This window comes from Gymnogyps californianus, chromosome 24, assembly GCF_018139145.2.
Source record: "Gymnogyps californianus isolate 813 chromosome 24, ASM1813914v2, whole genome shotgun sequence".
NCBI lineage: Eukaryota > Metazoa > Chordata > Aves > Accipitriformes > Cathartidae > Gymnogyps > Gymnogyps californianus.
Window position 1 is genome coordinate 1,182,803 of NC_059494.1, and position 22,877 is coordinate 1,205,679.

At 46.1% G+C, this 22,877-nt stretch overlaps 1 protein-coding gene across 2 annotated transcripts in view; it reads right to left on the reverse strand.

Moving 5' to 3' along the window:
• Window positions 1-10,183: 10,183 nt before the first annotated feature.
• The window catches only part of GATAD2A (GATA zinc finger domain containing 2A), a 49,995-nt gene continuing 37,301 nt past the window's right edge, over window positions 10,184-22,877 (reverse strand). Inside the window, exons 4-12 of one of the 2 annotated variants that reach the window (XM_050910400.1) lie at window positions 20,505-20,634; window positions 19,848-19,979; window positions 18,192-18,281; window positions 16,005-16,136; window positions 14,691-14,858; window positions 13,454-13,733; window positions 12,615-12,904; window positions 11,553-11,739; window positions 10,184-10,563 (exon numbers count right to left, since the gene is read on the reverse strand). In XM_050910400.1, coding sequence (XP_050766357.1) covers window positions 10,433-10,563; window positions 11,553-11,739; window positions 12,615-12,904; window positions 13,454-13,733; window positions 14,691-14,858; window positions 16,005-16,136; window positions 18,192-18,281; window positions 19,848-19,979; window positions 20,505-20,634 — 1,540 coding nt within the window. In that variant the 3' untranslated portion in view covers window positions 10,184-10,432. The remainder of the gene's footprint in view (window positions 10,564-11,552; window positions 11,740-12,614; window positions 12,905-13,453; window positions 13,734-14,690; window positions 14,859-16,004; window positions 16,137-18,191; window positions 18,282-19,847; window positions 19,980-20,504; window positions 20,635-22,877) is intronic. The other variant, XM_050910402.1, reaches the window with a different exon arrangement.

Here is a 22,877-nt window from a genome sequence, read left to right on the forward strand (position 1 = left end):
CTGGGTGAGGGGAAAGGGCACCCCGGGGAGGGGGGACACTTGGGCCGAGCCCCGCGGGCAGCAGCTCCCTGCTTTCTCCAGCGCTGCTTTGCTCCAAGACACCCATGGGAGCCGTGGAATGGGGGAAGGATCGCTGCCTCCTGGCCCAAATCCTGCCCGTGGAAGCTTGGAGCCAGGAGAGCCAGGGGCTGCGGTGCTGGGAAGCGGGGGCTGCCCGCCCGGCAGGGCAAGGGGGACGGGGAGGACACGGCGAAGGGCAAGCCCAGGGACACCCGTGGTCCTCACGGGATGCACCGGTGGACGCAGGAAAGGCTCCTGCTCCTTGCCCCGTCCTGAGCGACCCTGTGGGTTCGTTAGCGCCGGCATCCAGAGCTGGGGTCTTCCTCCGCACCCGCTGCGGCTCGTTCAGCCTTTATAGGAGAAGACCAACTTGCTCCGTTTCCCTGATACCAAATCATTTCATTGCAACTGAATTTGCAGGAGAACCGAGCTGAGCCGTGGGCACAGACCCTTGCGGGGGAATGAGCAGCCACGCCGTGACCCGCTCGCCGGCTCCGGGTCTCGTCCTCCTGCCCCTGCTTTTGGCAGAGATGGGAGTTAAACCCGACAGCGACCCGTGATTCTCACCAACATCCTCCCGGGAAGCGCATCGTGAGGGGAAAACACAGGCGTTATCTCCCCATCCAAGTGCTTTCCCAGCGGGTGCCCCTGGAATGAGCTGCGCCTTCAGGCACAGCTACAAATCCAGGTCTCCAGCAGCTTCTTGGCCCACTGAGAAAAAAAAACCATCCCCTTGTTCTGTTGCTGCTAGCTTCGCTCACGCTTGGAGCACGGAGCCCGGCCAGAGCACAGTCAAACCTCATCCCCCTCCGCTGCCGTGGTTCGAGCTGCAGCTTCCCCGGGGGGTTCCCGCTCCCCGGCCATGCTCCCATGCCGGGAACCGTTTCCCCGCTTCCCGTGTGGTCCCTTCATCACCTCCACGGGCCCCGTGTGCTCCGGGGTTGGGTGCTGAGCTCCCACTCCCCCAGGATTCTGAGGTTTTCCCTTTGAGGATGCTCCAGAGAAGAGGCTGTACCCCCCGGGGGGGCCACCCCTGCGGCGGCTGCTGCTCCCCGCCATGCCTGGGCTGATAGAAACCTCCCGCTCCCTTTGTTTTCCCAGCTCTGAGAAGATAGAAAGCCATCGGTGGCTCATGATGAAGCTCACTGAGCTAATGAGCCAGGAAAATGAAGGTGTGGAGGGGATGGGGAGGCAGCACGGGGGTTTTTTTTTGGTGGGGGAGGATGTAATGTAAGTGGGAAATCACCGAGGGCACAGCCTGGACCAGCTCTAGACTCTGCGGATGCTCCAGCCCCACCACACGCACCAGGGAAAGGCTGGAGAAAACCCCCAAAGCCACGTCTGGGGGACAGGGGCTTACGATTCAGGGGGTGAATTAAAGATGCTGGATGAGGGGAAGGGCAAGAAGAAGAAATTCCGGCTCTTTTCCCAGCAGACAGGGTTTTGTTTCTGGGTTTGGACTGTTTAACGCTTACCTAGGGATTTTTCTGCTGGCAAATTATCCTAACGAAGCCGGCGTGGCTTTGGCAGGACACCTATGCGCGTTCCCTGATCCAGCCTGGCTGTGCGTGGGGAGGGGGAGGGAGAAGGAAAGCAGGAGAGATCAGTCAGCTCATTTACAAAGAGAAACCCCCATCCCTGAGCAGCCCAAAGCCCCCAGCTCCCTTCCACCTCAGAAGCCAAATTTCTGCGTTTTAACTCTTGACTCGGCCTGGTGGCTTTGCAAAGGACCCCGAGACCCCTGGGTCGGGGGCTCCCGGGTCGGAGTGGGGAGCTCAAGGCTGAGGGAGACCCCATCCAAAGGGAAAACAGAGGCCAGAGCCCTGCCCGGCCACTAGCTCCCTGCAAAGGCATCCCGGATGTTTCACGCCGCCTGCTAATTGCCAGAAGATGCAAAACCCATTGGGTTTTGTTCTGCTGCCTCCCCTGCAGCGGGGAGGAGGGGGAACGGGCTGGAGCAACACCCCGGCATTGCAAACCCGGTGCACCAACGAAAAAACCCCGTGATGCCATCTCCCTGCCTGCCAAGTGCCTCGCTGCGGCACGGGCAGGTCGCTGGAAAAGTCATGTGTCCGGTCCAGGCAGGAACGGCACCGTGATATGGGAACCGCTGGGAATAATGTTCCTTGATATCAAGGAAAGAGCCGCCCAGCAAAGAGGGGCTGCCTCGGGTGGGGACTTACATCCACGGGGGGTCATAATCCCCCCAAATCCCGAGTTCCCCTGAGACGAGAGCCTGGGGTGACGCCGGGTACCATGCATGCATCCGCTTCAGGAGGAGCTGGCTGACGCCAAGGACGGTGCACGAGCGGGGTTGGGGTCTTTGGAGCAGACGGAGCCGGGGGCCGAGTCCCCGGGCCACCCCCCGCAGCGAGGGTCGGCGTGCCGGACCCCCCCCGAGCTCAGGCGATGGGCGCAGTGCTGAGTGCCGGGACTGGGGGTTGCATAAATGGGATTATTTCTGCATTGTAGGGGGAAGGAACACACTTGATGCGGTTTCCGCGTACCACCTGAACCCATAAACCTTGATCTACCTTCTCTAGGGCTGTCAACTCAAAACCTCACAAATCCCACCAAAGAGCTCGATCCGGCCATTCTGAAACACGGGCGAAGCCGGTGCCGTAGCACACCACCCACCCGCTTATCTCCCAGACCTGTCATGAGCGGAGCAGGAGGCTCCGACCTGGCGCTCATTTTAGCAGCAGACGTGAAGGAGTCGGTCCTTTCTCTGCAGGACGAGGGCCTCCGGGAAGAGCACCGATGTGCCGAGCGCTCTCCTGCTCTTAAGCCTGACTTAAAAGCGAGGCTTTATTACTGCAAAAAGGGAACAAAGAAAGTTGTTTTGTTTTTCAGAAGTCATTATTTCACAGCTTGGGTTGTCTGACAAATTTCCTTTTTAATAAGTGACCTTTATCCTTAGGAGTGGAATTCCTTATTCAAATACTCATTATATTAAGGCAATTATTAAGGCTTTTCCTAAGCAGTAGCTCAATATTCCCATCCGATTTGCCTGGAGGGAGAGGGCTTGGCTGGTTCCAGCATCTGCTTGCCCACCCGCTCCCGGCCCTGAACGGAACCGTCCCATTTGTTCCAGCCTGGGATGGCCTAAAACACATCGACTGCCTCGTTTCCCCATCACCACTGAAGTCCGGAGAGGGGAGTAGGGGACTGACATGAAAAACAGCTTTTTAGTATTTTACTTGTATTTAAAAGGGTTTTTATATGTCTCTCCCTGGTACGCCTTAAGCCTACCGTGGCTGTAAGGATGAAGAGGGGCTCCCTTGTTCATCATTTATAATTTAATAGTAAAGAAGATATTTAAAGAGCAAAACTCTCCCTTCTTTGGCTGTATTGATCACAGCCTAAGCTTTTCTTTTCTCCCCGGCCAAGGACAGCACATCAAGGTGCAGGACACGAGGGAGCAGCTCCCACCTTCTCCAAGCAAGGTGAGACCCCACAGCCGGCTCCGAAGAGGGGAGCGTGGAGGAGCTGATGCAATCCCGCCCCGTTGTTACACGGCTGCCGCATCACGCTACCGCTTTTGGGACCGGGCCAAGTATTTGTAAGATCAAAACGAACCTTGAAGCCTCTTTGTTCCCGAGGAGGGGATCCCCTCGGCAGGGAGCGGAGCTGGGGGCTCAGAGCGGGGCCACGGGGCAGCCCCGACAAGCCGGGGGGAAGGCTCTTCTGTAGCTGATGGGAAATGGGAATAAAATAGGTTGTGGGCAGTATTGCAAGGGTTGTCAGGAGCGATTCAAATCCTCCCAGCTCTCAGTTAGTGCTCTGGAGGTGATGTGTTTCCCTCATACCCAAAGGGCCTCCTCCTCCTCCTCCTCCCGAGGGGCTCAGCCCCTGCCCCGGCTGCTGGGAGCAGCAGACCTGTGATTTCCAGTGGCTGCATTTCCTAACACAGCCCCTCAACTGCGAGTTTTTCAGGGTGGAGTGGGCTTAACCCTTCAGATGCTGGCAATATCTACATTAGCACACACAACTAGCACAATAGAGTTACCTCCGTGACTTCTGCGATGCTAACCTGCAGTACAGGACCTCTCTACGACGTTACCTGGTTCAGCTGCCCCCCGGAGCCTACCAGGTTCAGACACTGCCATCTTCTACCACTTTAATCCACAGTAGCTTCATGGTTTGGGTACCAAAATAGCTGAGCGTTAATAGCTCGCACTTCAGCAGTTTTGCATAAAAAGACTTCCTCGGTAAGAGCCTTCACCAGCACAGCAATTAAACGGCTTTTGAGGAAAGTGAAATAGCTTGAATTAAACTGGTTCCTGAACTTGCATATGCAGAAATTTAGAGATTTTTCCAGTTCTAGGTGGTCAGAAGCAGCTTGTGAAGGACCCCAAAACCCAAACATTTCAACCATCTGTGAACGCAGAGGAGGGTTCAGGTCAAAGCTGACCTAGTTGCATCCAGCGGAGCCAGGAGAAGTGGGTTGGGGGTCCCCGGGTCTGCGTGCGCTGCACCACGCTGCTCTCGGCTGTCCGTGCAGATCTGCTGGTAAAACCAGCCTTCCCTTGCAGGGAAGGGGCTTTGCCCCTCGCTGTAACCTCCTCCTCGCTGCTCCGCCGCCGCACGCCGTCAGCAGGACCTGCGGGACACTCCTCCCATCGCGTCGGCTCTCGCGGTTCCAAAACCGGGTTTTACGACGCCAAAACGAGTCATTCCTGCTTTCACCCAGAACCAACCGCTTTTCATCCTCGGCGATTTCAGGCGTTTCCATCAGGAAGGCTCGCCAGAGCACAGCCAGACACCAACCATCACTTCTTTGAAACGGCATCTTCCCACTTAGCGCAGGGCAGTGGCTCAGCCTGCGGCAGAGGACCGCGGCTGGAAACGGCGATCAGAGTATTTCTGGCAGGATGAGGCTGGGATGCTCGATGAGGACCGGGGGGTTTCCAGCTTTGCCCAGGGACGAGCAGTTAGTGTCACAGACAGACAGACGCACGCCCAGGGCTCGATCCAGCACATGCACAAATCCTGAGTTACCGTTGTGGTCTTGCCCTTGACAATACAAATACACACGCTGCATATGGAAACCCGAGCTGAAAAAAAACCCACATATTTTTTCTGTCCCTTCAAGCTCGGCTTCATTCTAGAGCAGGAACCACGTCCCTTCTTCCTTCCGTCCTCCCAAACCAGAAACTCTGGAGCACGGGCTGTCAGCAGTCGTGTTTCGTCGCCTTGCTGCAGATCACGGTGAGCCAAAAGACAACGTGCACGGCTTCGGGCAATTGCCACTACCAGGAGAGACCGAGGTGCGACGGGACTCGCTACACGCCGTGTCTGCGGCACTTCCCAGGCTGCCGAGCCACGCTCCAATGGCTGTTTTTATCCAGAATCGGGGCCAAAAATATTCTGGCAACGTTCTCTTTCAAGTTTGCAGTCTAAATCTCCCCTTTCTCCTCCCGGAGGGTAGCGATCCACCGGCTTCTCGAGTTATCCCAGAGCATTTAAACTTACGAATGTATTAAAGTATTTCAGGAGGAACACGGGGTTAGATTTCTAGTTTTGGAATCGCAGAGTGACTGCAACGCAGCTCTCCAGCTCCCAGCCCGCTCCGTGGCACGCCGGCAGAACGCAGACAGCTTGTTTCATCTGCTCCAGCTTCCTTACTTGGAAGGTCAAGTTTTTACGACGGGACATGTAGAACAGATAAAAACCAAAGGGTAAGCGAGCAGCAGAGAGCAGCAACTCCAGGGCAAGAAGGCGGCTGAAGACGTGTGTGTCTCCTTTCTGCCTGGAGACCGTGCGTGCCCCGTCTGCATCGAGATGGCATCTGTGAGGACGTTTGTGGCTTTTAATTTCAATCCATGAAATTCCACACGGACTTTGTCTTCTCTTCTCCTTCCTTTCCTGTTCTCCCGTCAACCTGGTTTTTGGGGGAAGAAACCGTGCCCTTGCTGGAGGAAAGGAGCAGACCCCAACCTCATCTCAAGCATCCTCACCGATACACGAGTGGTGCGAAACGGGCTGTATCTCAAAGCTGATATACTCGAAATAAGAGGCAGACCCAACCGTTTGTCCATTTGTTTATTGTCATTCAAATACTAAAAATCCCTCACAATACAATATACAGTTATTGATTTCAGATTCTTCCGCCATTGAGACTATCAGGTTTTAGTGGGAATTTTTTTTTTTTTTAATTTTTGTTTTATTATCAAAGATTTAGAGTCACAATAAATACGAGTGACAAAAACATACCCTGCGCTGGCGTAACATTACTCTGTTACACTCCTTTGTTAGATGATTATAAATTTTCTTTTTTTTCTCGTTTTAAAAAAAGCACAATGCAAGTTATTTCGCTAAATGCAATATACAGCGTAACTCTGCCTTAAGCAGACAAACACTACTGCGGTTCCTTGAGGTCTTTTTGCATTTTATATATATATATTTATATATTTATTATTAAAAAAAAAAAAAAAAAAAGCCTTCTGTGCCCCCTCCTTCCAAAAGGAGAAAGTGAGAAATGAGCCAAATCGGGTTTCTGATGAGATCTGCCTAAGCCTGCTCTGCTCTACTCACTTCTGCAGCCCAAGTCCCCCATTTTTCCATTCTGAACTGTACTTTGGTAAAATGATAAAAATATCTACAAAAAAAATACAACCAACCCCAAACTATCTTGAATTTAAGATTAACCAAGAGTCTTCCTCGCTATTACAGCTGGAATGCCATGTACAGGAATCCCTAGAATACAAAAATTAGCAAAGTCACCCTTTACAGGAACTGGAAACGCTGTCCAAGACGACTGCGCTATAAAAATAAAAGGTTCAACCAGGCCACTTGTCGTGTTTCTGAGCGAAGGACTACAACTTCGCCAACGCTCAGAAATCAAACAGATAATAAATTAGGTTATAAAAAAATAAAACTAAAAAAAACCACACAGCTCCCAAATTGCAACACGGGTTTCAAATGAAAATCCGGGGTTTATTTCACAAGTTGCTAAAATCTAAGTACAATAGTCATTTTCATTATTACTGTATTATAAAATCTTGTAGTCGCAACGTCTCAAAGAAAGGTTATATGGCTTGCAAGAACCAACGCTGCTCTAACCCTCTCCCCAGGAGAGGGGGGAAGCAAGCAGCATCTGAGCAATGTCAAACCAGCTCATGCAGCAGTTTGCAGCGAAGCAGTGGAGGGTCGGGGAAACGGGACACGATGCCGGATACTCCACCTGAATGATAACGATTTACAGGTTAGACTGTCGAGCAGCACGTTCAAGTCTCTTGTTCTGAGGGAGCTTTAAGTAAAACGGTCTTTTTTCCAGGAGAGGGCCGATGAGGTGACTTTCGGACAGCTCTGCGACAGAACTAATAGCCCTTACGGAGGCAGGAATCCCAAACATGACAGCAGTAGAAATAAACCAAAGATTTGTTCTTAAAAGCGTGTCTAAATCCCCCTCCTTCACAATTCCCAAACGATTTAACCTTTAGGGCATAACACCATTATGTGAATATTCCACCTAATTGAGCTTTTCTGTTTGTTTGTTGGGTTTTCGGTTTTTTTCTGCAAGAAGGGGAACATACAGATGGGGAGGAGGAGATTTGGAAAGACTGCAGCAAGTGTTTTAACGACTATCTAAACCTAGCATGGTACCTTAACTAGCCCAGTTCAACACTACTCAACTGAATATGCAGTTTTGACTACAAAGGAAGAAGCAATTCTTCTGGCATTTAACACATGTATACCACTTAAGTCTTTTCCTGGTGCATTTATCTAAGACTTTGCAGAAACACATATGCAATAAATATATCCTCTAAGTTACCTGCAACACTCCAAGAACCACAGATTAAAAACGATGTCAAAACTGGTCTGAATCCCGACAGCCTAATATCCACGTAGTATTTTCTGTTCACTTACAAAGCCTTCAAAATAATTCTACCCCAATACGTAAAGTAGTACTTGTGGGGTTTTACTCTACATTAAACGAAAACAGATTGCGGTCTAGCATTGCTGAGGGAGCAGCGTTTGTAAGACCGCGTGTACAGACTCATTTTTCTTTTCAGTTCCAAATCTTAAAATAAGTCTTCTCAATTATTTTAAGGCTTATTTTAAGTCTCCCCTATCCACTGTGCTGAAATTAAAATTTACAGGCTGCTGTACTGAACTGACGGTATCCAAAAAGGTTTTGACATAGCTTTTAGAACAGGTAAGTTTAATACTTCTGCCCCTCTTTCCATTCCCCTTTTTTCCAGCATCAGCTGAAGCTAAAGCTACCCCAGCACTGGAAAGAAACTGTGAAGTTGTCCAGGCTTCCCAAAAAGGCATTTGAATTTTAATTTGAGGAGTTTTGCTTGTTCTTTTTAAACAAATGCACTCTTCCCAGGTGATTTAACAGTGCTAGACATTTGCATCAGTGAGGAGATAATGCAGGCAATTTGTCAGAAGAGAGGAAAAAACCCCCCAAAAAACTCCACACAGGTCAGGAACTGAAACTTTTTCATAATATTTCAAAGTGCAAAAATAAAATGCACTCAATTTCTCTCTCCACATCTCCCAATCCAAAATATCTTGGAATGAAAAGAAAAATTAAAAACTCAAACCAATTCCTCTCATCCCCATTTAGCTCTTAATATACATTTGTGAAACAAACAAAAAACAAAGTCAAATTGAAATTCTAGGGCTTTATACAGCAACAAATACCATTTTGCAAAACTAGGTTTTCTAGGCTACGGAACAGTTTTCAAAGTATCTAAATACTGATATTCACACAACAGAAGAGGGGCTAAAATGAACGAGTTTTCTTTTTCACTATGCAATAGTTAGATCCGAAGGGGGACAACCCTATACAGTTATTGATTTAAAGTTAGATCTAACAGCAACTGCTAAGAAAATAGATTCAGCATAGACTGAATAGTAACCCCTCCCCCCCTTTTCTTTTATATATAGATATATAGATATATATATATAATTTTGCAAATAATTCTTATCAGCACTACTTCTAGTACTGATATGCAACATAAGTAGTAAGGCATGTATTTCTGCCACTTGAATTCAACTTTAATTTGGGAGAAGCACAGGGAAGAAGGAGGGAAGATGACGACAAGAAAAAAAACAAACAAAACTGGACCTGATGGATTTGGGTTTAACCTGTGGAATCCCCAAAATAGATTAAAACCACGTAGAAACCTGTCCTTAAAGCAGGGTTACCTAAAGCTCTATCAAAAATGAAATACTGAAGTGACGGACAGAGGAGCATGCTTGGTACGCCTGGAAGAACGGAGCTCTAGAGGGATCAAGGTAGGCAGTCCTGCCCCCAACATGCCCAACACGTGCTGGCACGGTCATCGGGCCACCGCAGCATGGACCAGGAAGGGCCACTTCTCGGTGGGCATCGGCAGAGGAAGGAGCCTGCGACCTGACGGCAGCCTCCCGGTCCTCTGCTCCCTCCACTCGCCCGTTCTGATTGCGTGCAGCTTCTGGAATTCCTTTTTTTTTTTTTCTTTTTTTTTTTTTTTTTTTGAGTAAAATTGCTCAAAACAACAACAACAACAACAAAAAAAAACCCTCCAAAAAGAAAATAATCCAAAACAGTTTCACTTTTAAGTCTCTGGGAACATATGAAAGGCCCAACTGCTCTTCGCTGAATTAGAAAGACTGAACAAAGGTGTTTGTCTATTCAGTAAATTAGATTTTAGACTACCAACAGTTCAAAGTCTATTCAAAACAGAATCCAACAAAAGTGAGAGACTCCTGCACTGGTTCCCACCTACCAGACAAGTTTTGGTGGCAGCCAGTCCCTTAGAAAAAAAACATACTCAACTGGAATTTGAGTTTGCACTTATTTATCATTAGCTCATCATCAGAAGATTTTGAAACATTATAATCTGTAGACTGCCTTCCTGGCTGCAGGAGGGGCAGGGAAGAAAAGCAAACATGAACTCGGCTCACTAAATGCATCTGCAAGATCGGGCTGAAATTCCTCTCTCCTTGAACTGACATCCGTGCTCAATCGTGAACGAACACCATGTTCCTGGTGAACGGGTAGTTATTAATAAAGAAACCGAAGGCAGAGAGTCGTTTAGTCCTCCTTTTGTGCTGGTGACAAAAAAATCCAAACTAAATACATAAAGCCAAAAAAAAAAAAAAAAAAAAAAAAGAATTCTTCCCCTTCCCTGACAGCCTTCATCATCAGTCAATCATAAGAATCTGAGAACCAAATGAGCTTAAGTCTTTCCCACCCACGTGGTGTCATTTTCTCATAGCAGGGACAGCAGCACTCGATGGGATGAGGAGTGGTCTTCTTGCATCCTATAAAGCCTGGGGCATATCCAGCTGGGATTAAAGCAGATTCCACTGTAATGTGGTATAAAAAGGATGGCAGAAACAGGAAAGTCTTCCTCTCGGGCATTCCTCTGCATTATTTCCACGTGGCGGACTGTGGGATGGACCGTGGGGGAATCATATCCAGGAGATATTCACGCTGGCGGTCTACTGCTGAAGACGACTTGTGCACAGCTAAACTAGGATTAACAAAAGGTAAAGCCCCACCTGACGAGATATAAAAGAGAAGAGAGAACAAGTGTCACAGTATGATAAAAACATGGAGACAAAACAGTGGCAAAAACACACTACTCGCATTTCATCCACATGAAAACAGATCATCTAAGCACAGATCATCTAAGCATGGGGCACTATTGGCCATGAAGGTCAGACACCTTCAGAAGATCAAAGCTTCCAAAATCATCTGAACAAATAGGAGCAAGATTTTGTACCAGAAATGAAGATTTGAGCAGGACAGAGCTCTCTGCAATGAAATTACATTTTAAATGATAAATTAAGCTGTCAGTTATAAAAAATTAAAAGAAATCCATTCAATACTGGGCAAGAAAGTAGATCACAAAGAGCTAGTTGCTACAGTGTTTCCTTCCTGGAGATCCTAATTATCATTTAGGAAAACAAATGACTCAAGTCAGATTCTTTTATATATATATATACACACATACATACATACATATATATATATATATAAAAAAGATTAGATTAGCATTGGTAATTTCATTTGTTCAAAGCAACAGCTTTAGTTATTTCAAATCCTGAGGAACGCTGGGAGTGTGCACTGTAGCCTCACCTAGAGCAAAAACATCTATTTACTGTATGTTGCTTTCAGCAGAGAGAAAACACCAGTAAAAATTAAACGACTGAATTAAAGTCCCAGAAACAAATGAAAAAGTCCTGCAGCGCGGTACTGGCTGTGCATATGGACTCAACGATGCACAGTGTGACACTACATCTATTTAGTCTATTTATAAATGTGTAAAGCAGTAGTTTTTATTTGGTAGCACCACCTGATTGCCCCTTTTGATGAGCATAAACCACACCAAAGTAAGTGCCAACAATACTAAGAGCAAAGCCTCGGTATCATCGGGCTTTCATGCAGGAAGTGTCAAAGAGAAAGCATCCTTACCCAAAGAACTATGATTGTTGGACAGAGTGCAGCTAGTAAGTACAAAGAAAAGAAACTTTTGAGAAAAATCTACCTGTATTGATGGGAGTCTTCTTCCAGGCGGCAGCGCTGCCCTTGCTGACAGGTCTCTCAGCATGCTTACCTGGCCTACTCCCAAGTGCTGCTGCAGACGATGCATTCTGCAACTTGGGTGACTGGCTAAATGCATGCAACACTCCTCGTGGAGCTCCAGGAGGACCTCGAGACATCTGGCTAGAACTCTGGCAAGAGAGCAAACAGTAAGACAGGCATAGCAGTTTCCATCTCTCAAGTACAGTAGCCTTGATGAATCTTTACTGCCCCTCTCTCCTTTCTCTGCTTCTTCTGCCAAGTCTGGAATGCATTACTATAGTTTCAGGGCTCAAAACTTCCAAGACATCTCCTACAACAAAGTAAGAATCAGCTTTCTACTTCTGAAAGCACCTGTAAGGATGAGGAATTATAATCAACTGCAAAGCAGCAAAAAAAATGTGCAGTGTAAGCATCTCCATAGACAGGCAACACTACTTCCCTCTCCTAAATAACCAGTACCTTGATTATTTCAACTCAAAGCAGCACTTAAGCAGCTTCTGCCTTCCTCCAACTGAAAGGTGGTTTTACAAGGTGCGTGAGACCCAGCCTCTGTCATGGACAGTTGCTACCATCACCTTAAAACTTCACAAGCAACATTATGTGTTCCTGGCTCAAGTAAATTTTTTTTTCCTATCTTAAGTCAATTTACTCTTGTGTCTTTGGCACTGGAGCACCTCTTTCCACTTGGTGCATCTTAAAGACATTCAGGAACAGACTTTGCAGGACACGAGTTAAACACCCCGGATAATGACAATGACTCTGCAGAAAAACACCACACTCTTCTGTTCTTCAGGTACAGAGAACAGGTAGAGAGAAGATAATTTAAGTATCAGGTCCCCACGTGACAAAAAACACTTTCACCAGCCCGGTTTTAAGCTTACACTCAAACACACACACTGTGAGGCTTAAATAAAGCAAGTTCATGCAGCGGTTTCATGCCTGCATACCGAACACTTGTGCTTGGAGCCGCGGGACCCTTGCCCCATCATCACCAAGATCTGGCCTCTGGTGGACACATCCTTACCTGCTTGAGCGAGTGGTGCTGCACTATAGGGTCTGACTTGGTCTGTACAGGAGACGCAGTCTGTTGCAGTATCCTTTGCTCAATCTCTTGCTCTTGCTGCAGTGCTTTTACGAAGGCAGCCTTCAGTCGGTTAGTGTGCTCAGCTTTCAAGGCCTTTTTCTGATTCGATGTCATGCAGGTTTCACACATAATGGTTCCGTTCTTCTCCTCCCTCCAACGGCAGGTGAAGTCAGTCTTACACTGAGCACACATATAGGGCTCACGAGATGATACAGCAACCGAAACTTTACCTGGAGAACACAACCAGCTTAGCTCAGCTCCATCTGTGGCTTCTATGAATGAATAATGCTTGAGAAACCTCAAGAATATTCCAGCATTAAAAAAAAAAAACCCAAAGCAAACCCTCCACCCCTAACTCTCCTCAGTCTGAAGCCTTTTGCATTACTAAATCTTCAAACTCTATTTCTGTGAGTGTGCACGTAGGTATCCAGCAGATACTTCTTTAGATACTGGCTAGAGAATTTAGTGGTGATGGACAAACAAGTGGCTGATAGAAACTGAACAGCTCTGAGGGGAACTGGACGCATTTTAGAGAAATCCTTACAATCAGTGTCTAGCCTATGAGAAATCACAACTTTTTTTTTTTTTTAGAATTTTAGACTTATTATTTTAAATAAAACAGTTTGAAAATTATTAAAGGAAGTGAAGCCTAGATTTGACAAAGTATGACAATTTAATCCTGCAATGCCTGAAACTCATTGCTGCCTGCTATTGAGGTAAAGTCCAGATGGGAAAGATTCTCTCCTCGCCTTCGAGGAACATTTTTAACGCTATCTCACCTTGAGTTTCCAGCAAATTCTGCACAACTTCTTCCAACCCGACTAAGTAAATAAATTCGTTATTAGCTGCACTTGGCAGGAAGTTCATCTCTGGCGCAGGCGGCTTGGGAGGAGGGATCTCCAACAGCGTCTTCTCCAGCTGCTTCCGCAAGGCAAGCTTGGCGGCGGCTTGCCGGCTGGCCGGCGAGTCGTTGGAGTTGACGATGGAAGCGGCGCTGGTCGTAGTAGCATTAGCCTGAGCGGATGTCACGGTTGTACCTTTGATTGAAGTCGGTGAAGCCTGGGAGGAAACACGACACAGCTTAGTGACAAACGCCAGATGGTTCGGCGCTTTCCAGACACGTGCTCCTCTCCACCGAGAGGGAGGGAAGCCGCGTTGGCTCCGACGCTGCGCGGGGCTGTTTGTGTGTGATGACGGCTGGCTGCTTGGGACTAGACAGAACCTACATTTGACAGAGTATGACAATTTAATCCTGCGACGCCTGAAACTCACTGCTGCCTGCTATTGAGGTGAAGTCCAGATGGGAAAGATTCTCTCCTGCTTCTACATCTTATTTTTGCATGCGACCAAAGAGATCACAGTACATACGTTTACTGCACCACTGTACCTCCTGTTACAAATATTACTCATCATCTAACACTCTAATTCTTTTTCTAAGGAACTTCACTTTTCTTTACTGATCATTTTTGTAAGGCAGTTTTAGAAATGTTAAAGAAAAAACAAAAAGGAGTCCTTTTCCTTATGATTTTGTCAAAGCACTGACTTCAAATTGTTTCCTTTATCTACAGCACTTGTGTGGCAATATCAGTGTTAGATGTTAAGTTGCTGCTTCAGTATCTCTTGGTGTTTCAAAGAGGAGTGCTACCCCATTTTCAGCTCTGTTTACCAGAACGCTCATTTACGCTTCTTAAGGAAAAGAGAAAAAAAGATATCCTAACGGACAGCTTCATATTGAAATACCAAATGTGAAATGAGGCGCAACGTTCAGTTCACTGAAATATATATTTCTTTCCAATATTCTGTAATGTTTTTCTTCATTCCTATGTGCAGGAGGTGAATGTGAACAGAGAAAGGGACTGCACGGGAAGAACAAGGAGCAGTAATAAGCAACCACATCAGTTAGATGACAGCAGGCCACACCAATTAGATACAGTAACCCAACGATCATTAATTACAACCGTTCATCTCTGCTCCTCTGAATGTTGTGTTTGGCACAAAATATCTTGTGGAACTCACCTGCGGGATATTGACAAGCAGGCTGGTGTTGGGGACGTTGGCGACGCGGATCAGACCCTGCTGGATAATTCGCTGCCCCTGAATTTGTACGCTGGGGACCGATGCCCGCGGTGCCAGCAGCAGCGGAGGCGGCCCCGTGCTGGAGTGCTGTCGGATGTTGTGGATTTGCTGGGAAGACACAGAAATGGGCTGATGCAATGGTGCCATGAACGATGGGGAGGATTAGATAGCGGGAGGTAAGTGGTGGGAGTTGAATGGGATGACATGAGACAGTGAAAATAAGGCAAGGCAGGGAACGCAAAGAAAGCGTGATAATTAACATCCATGTCAAAATGTGATGTTTTTCCCTTTTCCTCTGTCAAAATGAAAGAAGTAGAACGTAAGGTGAAAAGAGATGCTCGTATGTGAGGCCATCACATTACGGCTAAAACAGCTGTGCCAAAAATCTAAGTTTCCGAGTCAAATTTCTTTCAAAATGTAGAGTTGTTAAGCCTGTTTCATTTTAAAGGCATTAGGAAAGCTATTTCTCAGAATGAGGTTTTCTCCATAATCAGAACAGAAAGAAAATGAAATACCAAATCTCCACCTTCCTCCTTAATGCTGGCTATGCAACAGATAACAGCAGACCTTTCACTGCAAAATAAATCCTCATTTAACAAGGAAATATTTTTTTCCTGGTATCCCACGGAAGTCATAGTTTTAGAAGACCGTATCAAACTGAATATTGCTTTCCTACTCCTTTAGTGACACCACTATTTTCTGTTATAGGTGATAAAGACCGTGCAAAGCAGCACTTTCAAGACTTCCAGTCGACTATCTCATTTCAGCAGCTCTTATTCAATCGCAGACAGATGCAATGAGGAAAAAAACCCTGAGTTTTAGCATTTGAAAAAGTGAAATTGATAGGACAGAAAGAATAATGAGGGGAAAAAAATGGAAGAACGAGGGATTGCGTTTCATTTCCTCTGCTGCTGCTCTCCTAAAAGTGGGTGAAGCTGGAAGCCTGTAAATTAACTTTCATAATAAAGGCACAGAAACTGCTTTGGCACAGCTAAGGGAAGCAGCTATGCAGGTAAGGCAGTACCCTGCATCACCACAGGATTTTCTCATGCTTCACTGGAAGCGTTATGGGACAGCACAATACGTAAAGCTGGAATGATGCAGGATCTTTCAGTAGCAATACATCTAGCCATATTACGAAATTCCAGCAAGAACTTCACAGGTTCCCTCCAGACAAGCAGAAAGATGACTAAGAAAATCGCTAAGATGCATTAAGGAAAAACAGAGCGGATCTACCACAAGGTAAATACTTACCTGTGCTCCTCTGACAAGAGGTGGCATTACTATCTGCGTGTTTTGCTGAGTTCCTAATTTTGAAGAAGTCTGCTGCCCTCCACGAACCAAGGGAGGAGGAATAACAGTGCCTGGTATACGTGTAGAAGAGGTCTGCAAAACAGAAAATAGTTTACTTGCATTGTTTTGTTCTGGTATATTTATATGCATGCTCTCTTCTGCTGCTTAGTGTGCCGATAAAGCAGTATCTGAAATCTTACGCAGCAATACAGACATACGTAAGGACGCGATGGCAGTCTGGCTACGCACTCAGGGATTGTTCTCTCTCATCCTGCACAGAATTCAAAAGGTAAAGAGCAGTCCTGAACAACATTTTCATCTGCCCTCCCACTGCTGAAATTCAATGGCTCAAGAACTGCTGTACTGAGACACACTAAAGAGGCACGCCATAACCCGAGTACGAGAGCAGGGGTACGCTGAGAGCGGCTCTCCTCTCTGGCTGATGTGACGGATGCAGCATCTGTCTTGAGCCAATGGAAAGACTGTAGGACAAGAGATGGCTGGGCTGGCTTCAGTGCAGTTAGCGTTCAAAAAAAGAAAAAAAAAAAAGTGTATTTGGAGGGGGAGTAAGGGAAGGGGGAAATACAAACTGCTGTCTTCAAGGAGAAGCCCGGGGCAGACAGAAGTTGGAGATGCAGGAACCCGGGGAGGTGAGCAGACTGGGCATGTGCACGTATGTGGGAAGGAAAAAAAAAGAGACAGGAGAAGGGGAAAGCTTTAGAAACAATGAAAAAGAAAAGGAGTCAGGCTAAAGAAATTTGAAAAATTGCTGCCCATACTTTTTGGGCTGCAGACTGCATTAAATCTTCAAAGTTTCTCATGACACTATAAAAGGTGACATGGTTTCATGCATCACTTACATTCCTGCAGACCACTAACGCTAGGCAATCGAGCCTGAGAAGCACTCTGCTCGAGAGCAACAAACCTCTCCATCCTATTCATGTGGCTTTGCACATCTTGCCACTTCCCTCACTCAAGCCCCAAACTGACCATCATCTGTGAATTAAGACTTCCAAAAACACTGAAGCTCCCACTTTCATGAGTTACCATGTGTACACACATATACATATTTAGGCAGGTGGGAAGTTTTATCCGCTCCTGTTATGCCTTTCAGCTGAAGACCAAATGTTAACTCAACTCCTACACACAGGAATTAGTAGTTTTTACAGTCAAGCGAAAGCAGATGGAGGTTAGGTTAATTTGCCCAAACACCGCAAATTAGACAGAATAACTTCAATTCTGGATTCTTAGCTCCCAGCTCTCTGCTCTGTCCAACCGAAGTTTCACTGTCTGATCGCTGAAGATTTAACTCGTGGTCCAGTTCCTCTGAAAGTGCTGTCTTCAGTGAAGGCAACTTGCCTCAAGGAAGAGATTACTCCAACTGACAGATTGCTTTAGGTTTTGTGAATGTTTCCTAAATGGATAGCAAATTTACCCCTTCCATTGAGTATAGCATTCTAGGGGATTTTGAAATGAAGAGTTGCCATTTTCCAAGTGAAAGCATTCTGTGCTGAAACAGGTTTTTGTTTCCAATTAGCCCAAGGTAAATAACCAGAAATGTTTTAAATCCAAGAGCGAAACAAGATACTAGACTCAAGAGGAAGATTACGTTGACAGCTGTCAATTGCCTCTGCTTTTTTTTTTTTTTCTTCCCCAAGGCTTTCCGACATTTCATTTAATTTAGTCTGAACCAAGATCTTTCCTACCATCTTGTGCCATTCAGCCACCAAGCCAGAAGAGAAAATCATATGATTGACTCAGCTCTCACAGTTAATCACACTGAGGGCACAATTAAGTCTCTTGAAGGTACGGCAACAGGCTGCCACAAAATTTCTATGACATAACTCCATGGCATCCTCTTTCGCCAAAGGTCGTTAGTACTAGTATGGATGCATTTATCAGCAGAGTGGATCAGGATGATCAGCCACTGAAAAATAAGCTTATGAGAGCTATCTCCGTGTGACATCCTACTTTTATCTCCCACCCCAATCGTTCTTAAAAAGCTTACAGTGGGGTTTTGGGAGTTTAAAAAAAAAAAAATTCCACCTGGCTCCAAGCCATTAATGTGATGGGACTGTCTTTCCTCTACTGTGCACCACCTTCTCTGCTCCATGCCCTGAACCTGGCAGCCTGGCCCACCCCACTGACCTGGAGGGACGGCTTGCCAGCAGGAACACTCTGCGGTCCCCGCACCAAGGGCGGAGGGGTGGCCACAGCACTCCCAGAGGAACCAGCAGGCTGGAAGAGGAAAAACCAGAAAGAAAGCAGACGAGTGTAAGGGTGTAAGCAGAATTACAGAAGCTAAGGGAATAAAAGCGTTTACCTCCTTGTGCCTCAGCAAGAGAATCTTCAAAGACTGTGGTTTTCCCCCTCCCCCATCCCCTTCTTCCTCCAAGCATCTCAACATGCGTATTTAAATGAAGAAATTATTAGGTAAGTATAGATAAGATTATACCAGGAAAATAAAAGAGTCTATATACCAAAAGCAGAGCAATGTGGAAATCTGCTTTAGCAGCCTTAGCTTAGAGCCCGCTTCAGTCTTATCCACCATTACTACTAGTCTCAACTAACTAGGTTCAAGCATAATGCAAAGTGAAAAAAAGTTTAGGAAAAGGACTTCAGATATTAAGAAGTTTAGGATATGCCACTTCACCCTAGTTAGTTCAAACATCCAGAGCTCATTGCTCAGTGTTCAGCAGCGAGTTGAGCGATGCAGGTACTTGCATTAGTTTTAATCCCATCTGAAGTACTCAGAAGTCCGGCAGAAAGACACCAATAAAACAACCAAAACCAGCCACGAGAGCTGCATTAACATCCATCTGCACCGTGAAGTGCGCTTAAATCTGCACATCGCCCCCATCACAAAATCCATCAAGTCAGCATCACATGCTGTAAAATAAAATTGTTTAGTTGCCATTGTTACAGATACTTGAAATTGAGCCTGTGCCTTGATAGCAGCACGTGGGGTGTTCGCACGCCCCCTCGCCTCCCAACCTCCTCTGCTCTTCTCCTGCCACCCTCCACCTCTACCCTTCAGTGCCAGCACGAACGGCACACGTAGCGAGCAGACCGGGCAACCGCTCTGACAAAAAGGTAGTCTTTTTTTGCTGGGTTAGTTTCTGATGAAAACAGCTCTCCTCCCAGCACTCTGGATATTGCGTGTGGTTGTGTGAGATGAGGGGTGGGGAGAAAAGAGGAGGAAGGGAAGGGAGTTCAGGGTGGGAGGGCTGAACCGTTCCTTCCAGGGGCTGCCTGGATTTTTTGGATGATGAAAGCGTGCAGCTAACCGCAGACTTACTTCACCTGGTAAGACCTGGAATCCAGACCTGGGCTTCTGCCACGCAGCACAAAACACAGCCCTCGGTTGCCAGCTCCTAAAGCCTGGGTTCAAACGCTTTAACCCTACCTGTCAGCACATTTGTTATGTGCAAGAATCTCCTCCAAACGTATTTCAGCAATCTCTATGTGGCATTAAAGGACTGGGCGGAGTGTTTAATAATTCGAAGTGTATTACATTCATAAATGCATCTGAGTTTTAACAAAAAGGTCTTCAGCTTTTGAATACGGCTGATAGGATAAACTGTCGTGTCATTTGGTCTTGGCAAGACAAAAAAAGTCATTCCTCAAAAGGAATGGTTAACAGGATAAACCACTATAAACTTCATAAAGATTTTATGAAAAGTGAGATATGCTTTGTTTGAAAGCTATCTTATGGTCCATAGGTTATGGCAACTGCCACAGTTATTTAAATTTTTTCCCCTCCATTTCAAAAGATGAGATAAGTATCTGTATGAAAATAAATACCTTCTGAGTAGTGGTCTCCTTCTGGATTTGACTTTGCCGTAACTTTTTCAATAAAACAAGCTTTGCTTCTTCTAACCGTAACTCTTCTTTTAGTTGTTTAATCATTCTCTCACGCTCCTCTGGACTGCTTTTCTGCAGGGCCAGGTAAGGCAATAGAGGATGGGAAAACAGGGAGGGGGGAGAGGGAAAAGACAGATACCATACAAGTTACAACAAGAACTTACAGCATTATAATTGTCATGTATGTCTTAATATCACCAACATGCCTCCAATATATGGACACAAACTGAGTACGGAGAAAGAACTCAAACGCAAAAAAAAAAGTCTTTGAGATATTTTCACTAGCAAAACAAGTAAAGTCAAATGAAGAGTCAGACAACAAATCTGTGTTATGCCATGCTGAGTAAGGGACACTGTCCACTAAAAAGCCAATTCTGAAAAAGGTGCACTTTCGAAGCATATAAAAACCAAGGAGTTACGAGCCTGAAAAAAGTAAAAAAGGACATCAGCCTTTAACAGCTTCAAGATTCCCCGCTTGCAAATAAAACCATGTATCTACCTGACCCTGTGATCACAGGTGCCTCTGTAGGAACAAGCGGCATGTTTTCGTCTTTCTAGATGGCACAACTTAAAGTGTGTCAAGACAAGACAACTCACCATGAGTGCCTCTGTGTTGGTCTCTTTTAATGCTATTTTTGTTAAACCATTCATTCTAGGGCTAGAAGGTTCATTGTCGGATAACACTATAACGTCCGGTGAGGGGACTCTCTTTTCTCTCTTTATTTCACTGCAAATCAAAAGAAAAATACAGAGAATGAGTTAATAAAAACAAGGAAACAACTACTTCATGCTGCAAAGTAATGTTATTTACAACCTTCTGCTAGATTAACCTCAAATCTCTCCAATTCTGAATAAACCCAACACAGACGAGCTCAATCAGCTTCTGCTCTCCTTGTGGATACTAAGCTTCCCAGTACAAAAGCGTGCCACAAGCCAAGATGCAGCCACAACACATAGCAATGGTGAATTCCTTCAAATTAGAAGCTTTTCCATCAGCCACTTCACCCCCCTTAAAAGACACGGGGGCTTTCCAGGGCTCTGCTTGCACCAGGGGAAGACCACATCCCACCCTTCATCCAGGGACAAACAAGTCACTTGCTGCTTCTCTTTAATGGGCTGAAAGGCGAAACCTTACCCCCCTTTTCTTTTTCCTTTCCTAATGCACATATTTGTAAGTTGTGACTTTTCCCCACCCAAGTTACTGAATCTGAAGGAAATCCAACACAAACAATTCACATCTATTCACTTACCTAAGTACTTTATGTCATTATTTTCTTTCTACACCAACACTACTAAATTCTTTTCTGCTATTAACAGTGGAAACCTGTAACAGCCTCAGACTGACACATCCACACAACTTCATCGAAACCCACTGAAACATGTCCAGACTTACACTGATTTTAACTCTTTATTTGGCTTTAACGCTCAGTGTCTTGAGTGATGGCTGCACCTTCCACCTGAATTCCTGACAATAAATCACCGCTCGGCTCCATCGCCTACGATTATCATACGAGAACAGAATCTTAAACTGCGTGAACGAAAAGGGACAGAGATGACGTGATGTGACAACAGACGCCAGTGCTCTTTGCCGCCGCACAAGCTGGTAACTGTCAGATCACCTTTGGTACCAGGATTTGGGATTTCAAACTATGAAGCGTAAGTATTTCAGAGCAAGGTTTGCAGCATGTGATTGCTGAGAGGTTTAGCAGGAGCTTCACAGGAACAGGACAGCAAAGTCTTCTGCACCGCCCAGGAAACAACGACAGTGCTTGAGAAAGGGCCGACAGCAAGAATTTTAGGAGAACGTAACACAAATAATTGTCTTGTTTTTCTTGTATCCCAAAGCCAGAAGCAGGAACAGGAAAGTTTACAGTGACAACCTTCTGGCTTACAGTTACGCATTAGACAAAATGCATAAAGAACTTGTATCAAGCAAGATGAAGCAAATATTTAAGTGTGGTTTGTATTATTCACAAATAAGAGATGTGGCATATGAGCTTTGTACTTCTAAACATCAGGCAATTACTTCTTAGACTAAACAACAATTTCTAGACTTAACTTACATGCCACATTTATTAGGAATTCAATGATTAACAGAAATTAATCCTTATTATCTTATTTAGTGATGCAAAGGATAATCACACCAAATAACAGCACTGAAAAGCTGTGTACCCCGATAAGCTTTGTGAAACACACCTTCAGTAAACACTCAGGGCAGGTCAAACGGTATTTTGGATACTGCAAAAACAGCCTCAAATACTGCAAAAAAACAGCTTTTAAAATACAATTTCCATGTTAGTGGAAAAAAATAAAAAAGTAGAGTGTCCTCTAGAGGGCACAGCAAGCCAGTAAACTGGAGTCATTTAAACTCTGAGGTTGTTTCAAAATTAACAGTGGCACAGGTGAAGTATTTCCAGCTTTTTCCTGTATCTGAATGCACCAACTGGCTCGGGTCGCTCTTAGCAGGGAAGTAACCGGGTCGGGCCAAGCTCTAACTGCCTCGGTCAACTTCTGACAGCAGTGAACAGCAGGCGTGCAGGGAACGCACCGACGCGTTGAGCTCGTCACTGCGGAGCCCTTTTCAGGTGACAGCTGGAGCAGCTCCGCGCGAAGGACTGAGACTCAACGGGAGTCAGGCGCTGGCCGTTCCTCCTCAAACTTTAAGGTTAAATCCCTCATGAAAAGCACGGACAGTTAAGTTACCTAAAGAGCCGAGAATCACATAAACGTGGGGATTTGAGCAGCCAGCGTTTGCAACCTGAACCAGCCCACTCCCGAAACACAAGGGCTCTTCTTGCCAGCTCCACCCTTGAACCAGCCCACACGACTGCAGGGAGGGAAGCTGCAAAGAGCTATGGGGTCAACACGTTGCAACCTGAACGCATCCACAAATACGAGGCGATGTGAAGGATTTTATTTGGCTACAGATGATGACTCTACCATCGGCGATGCTTCGCCCCCTCGCCAAGC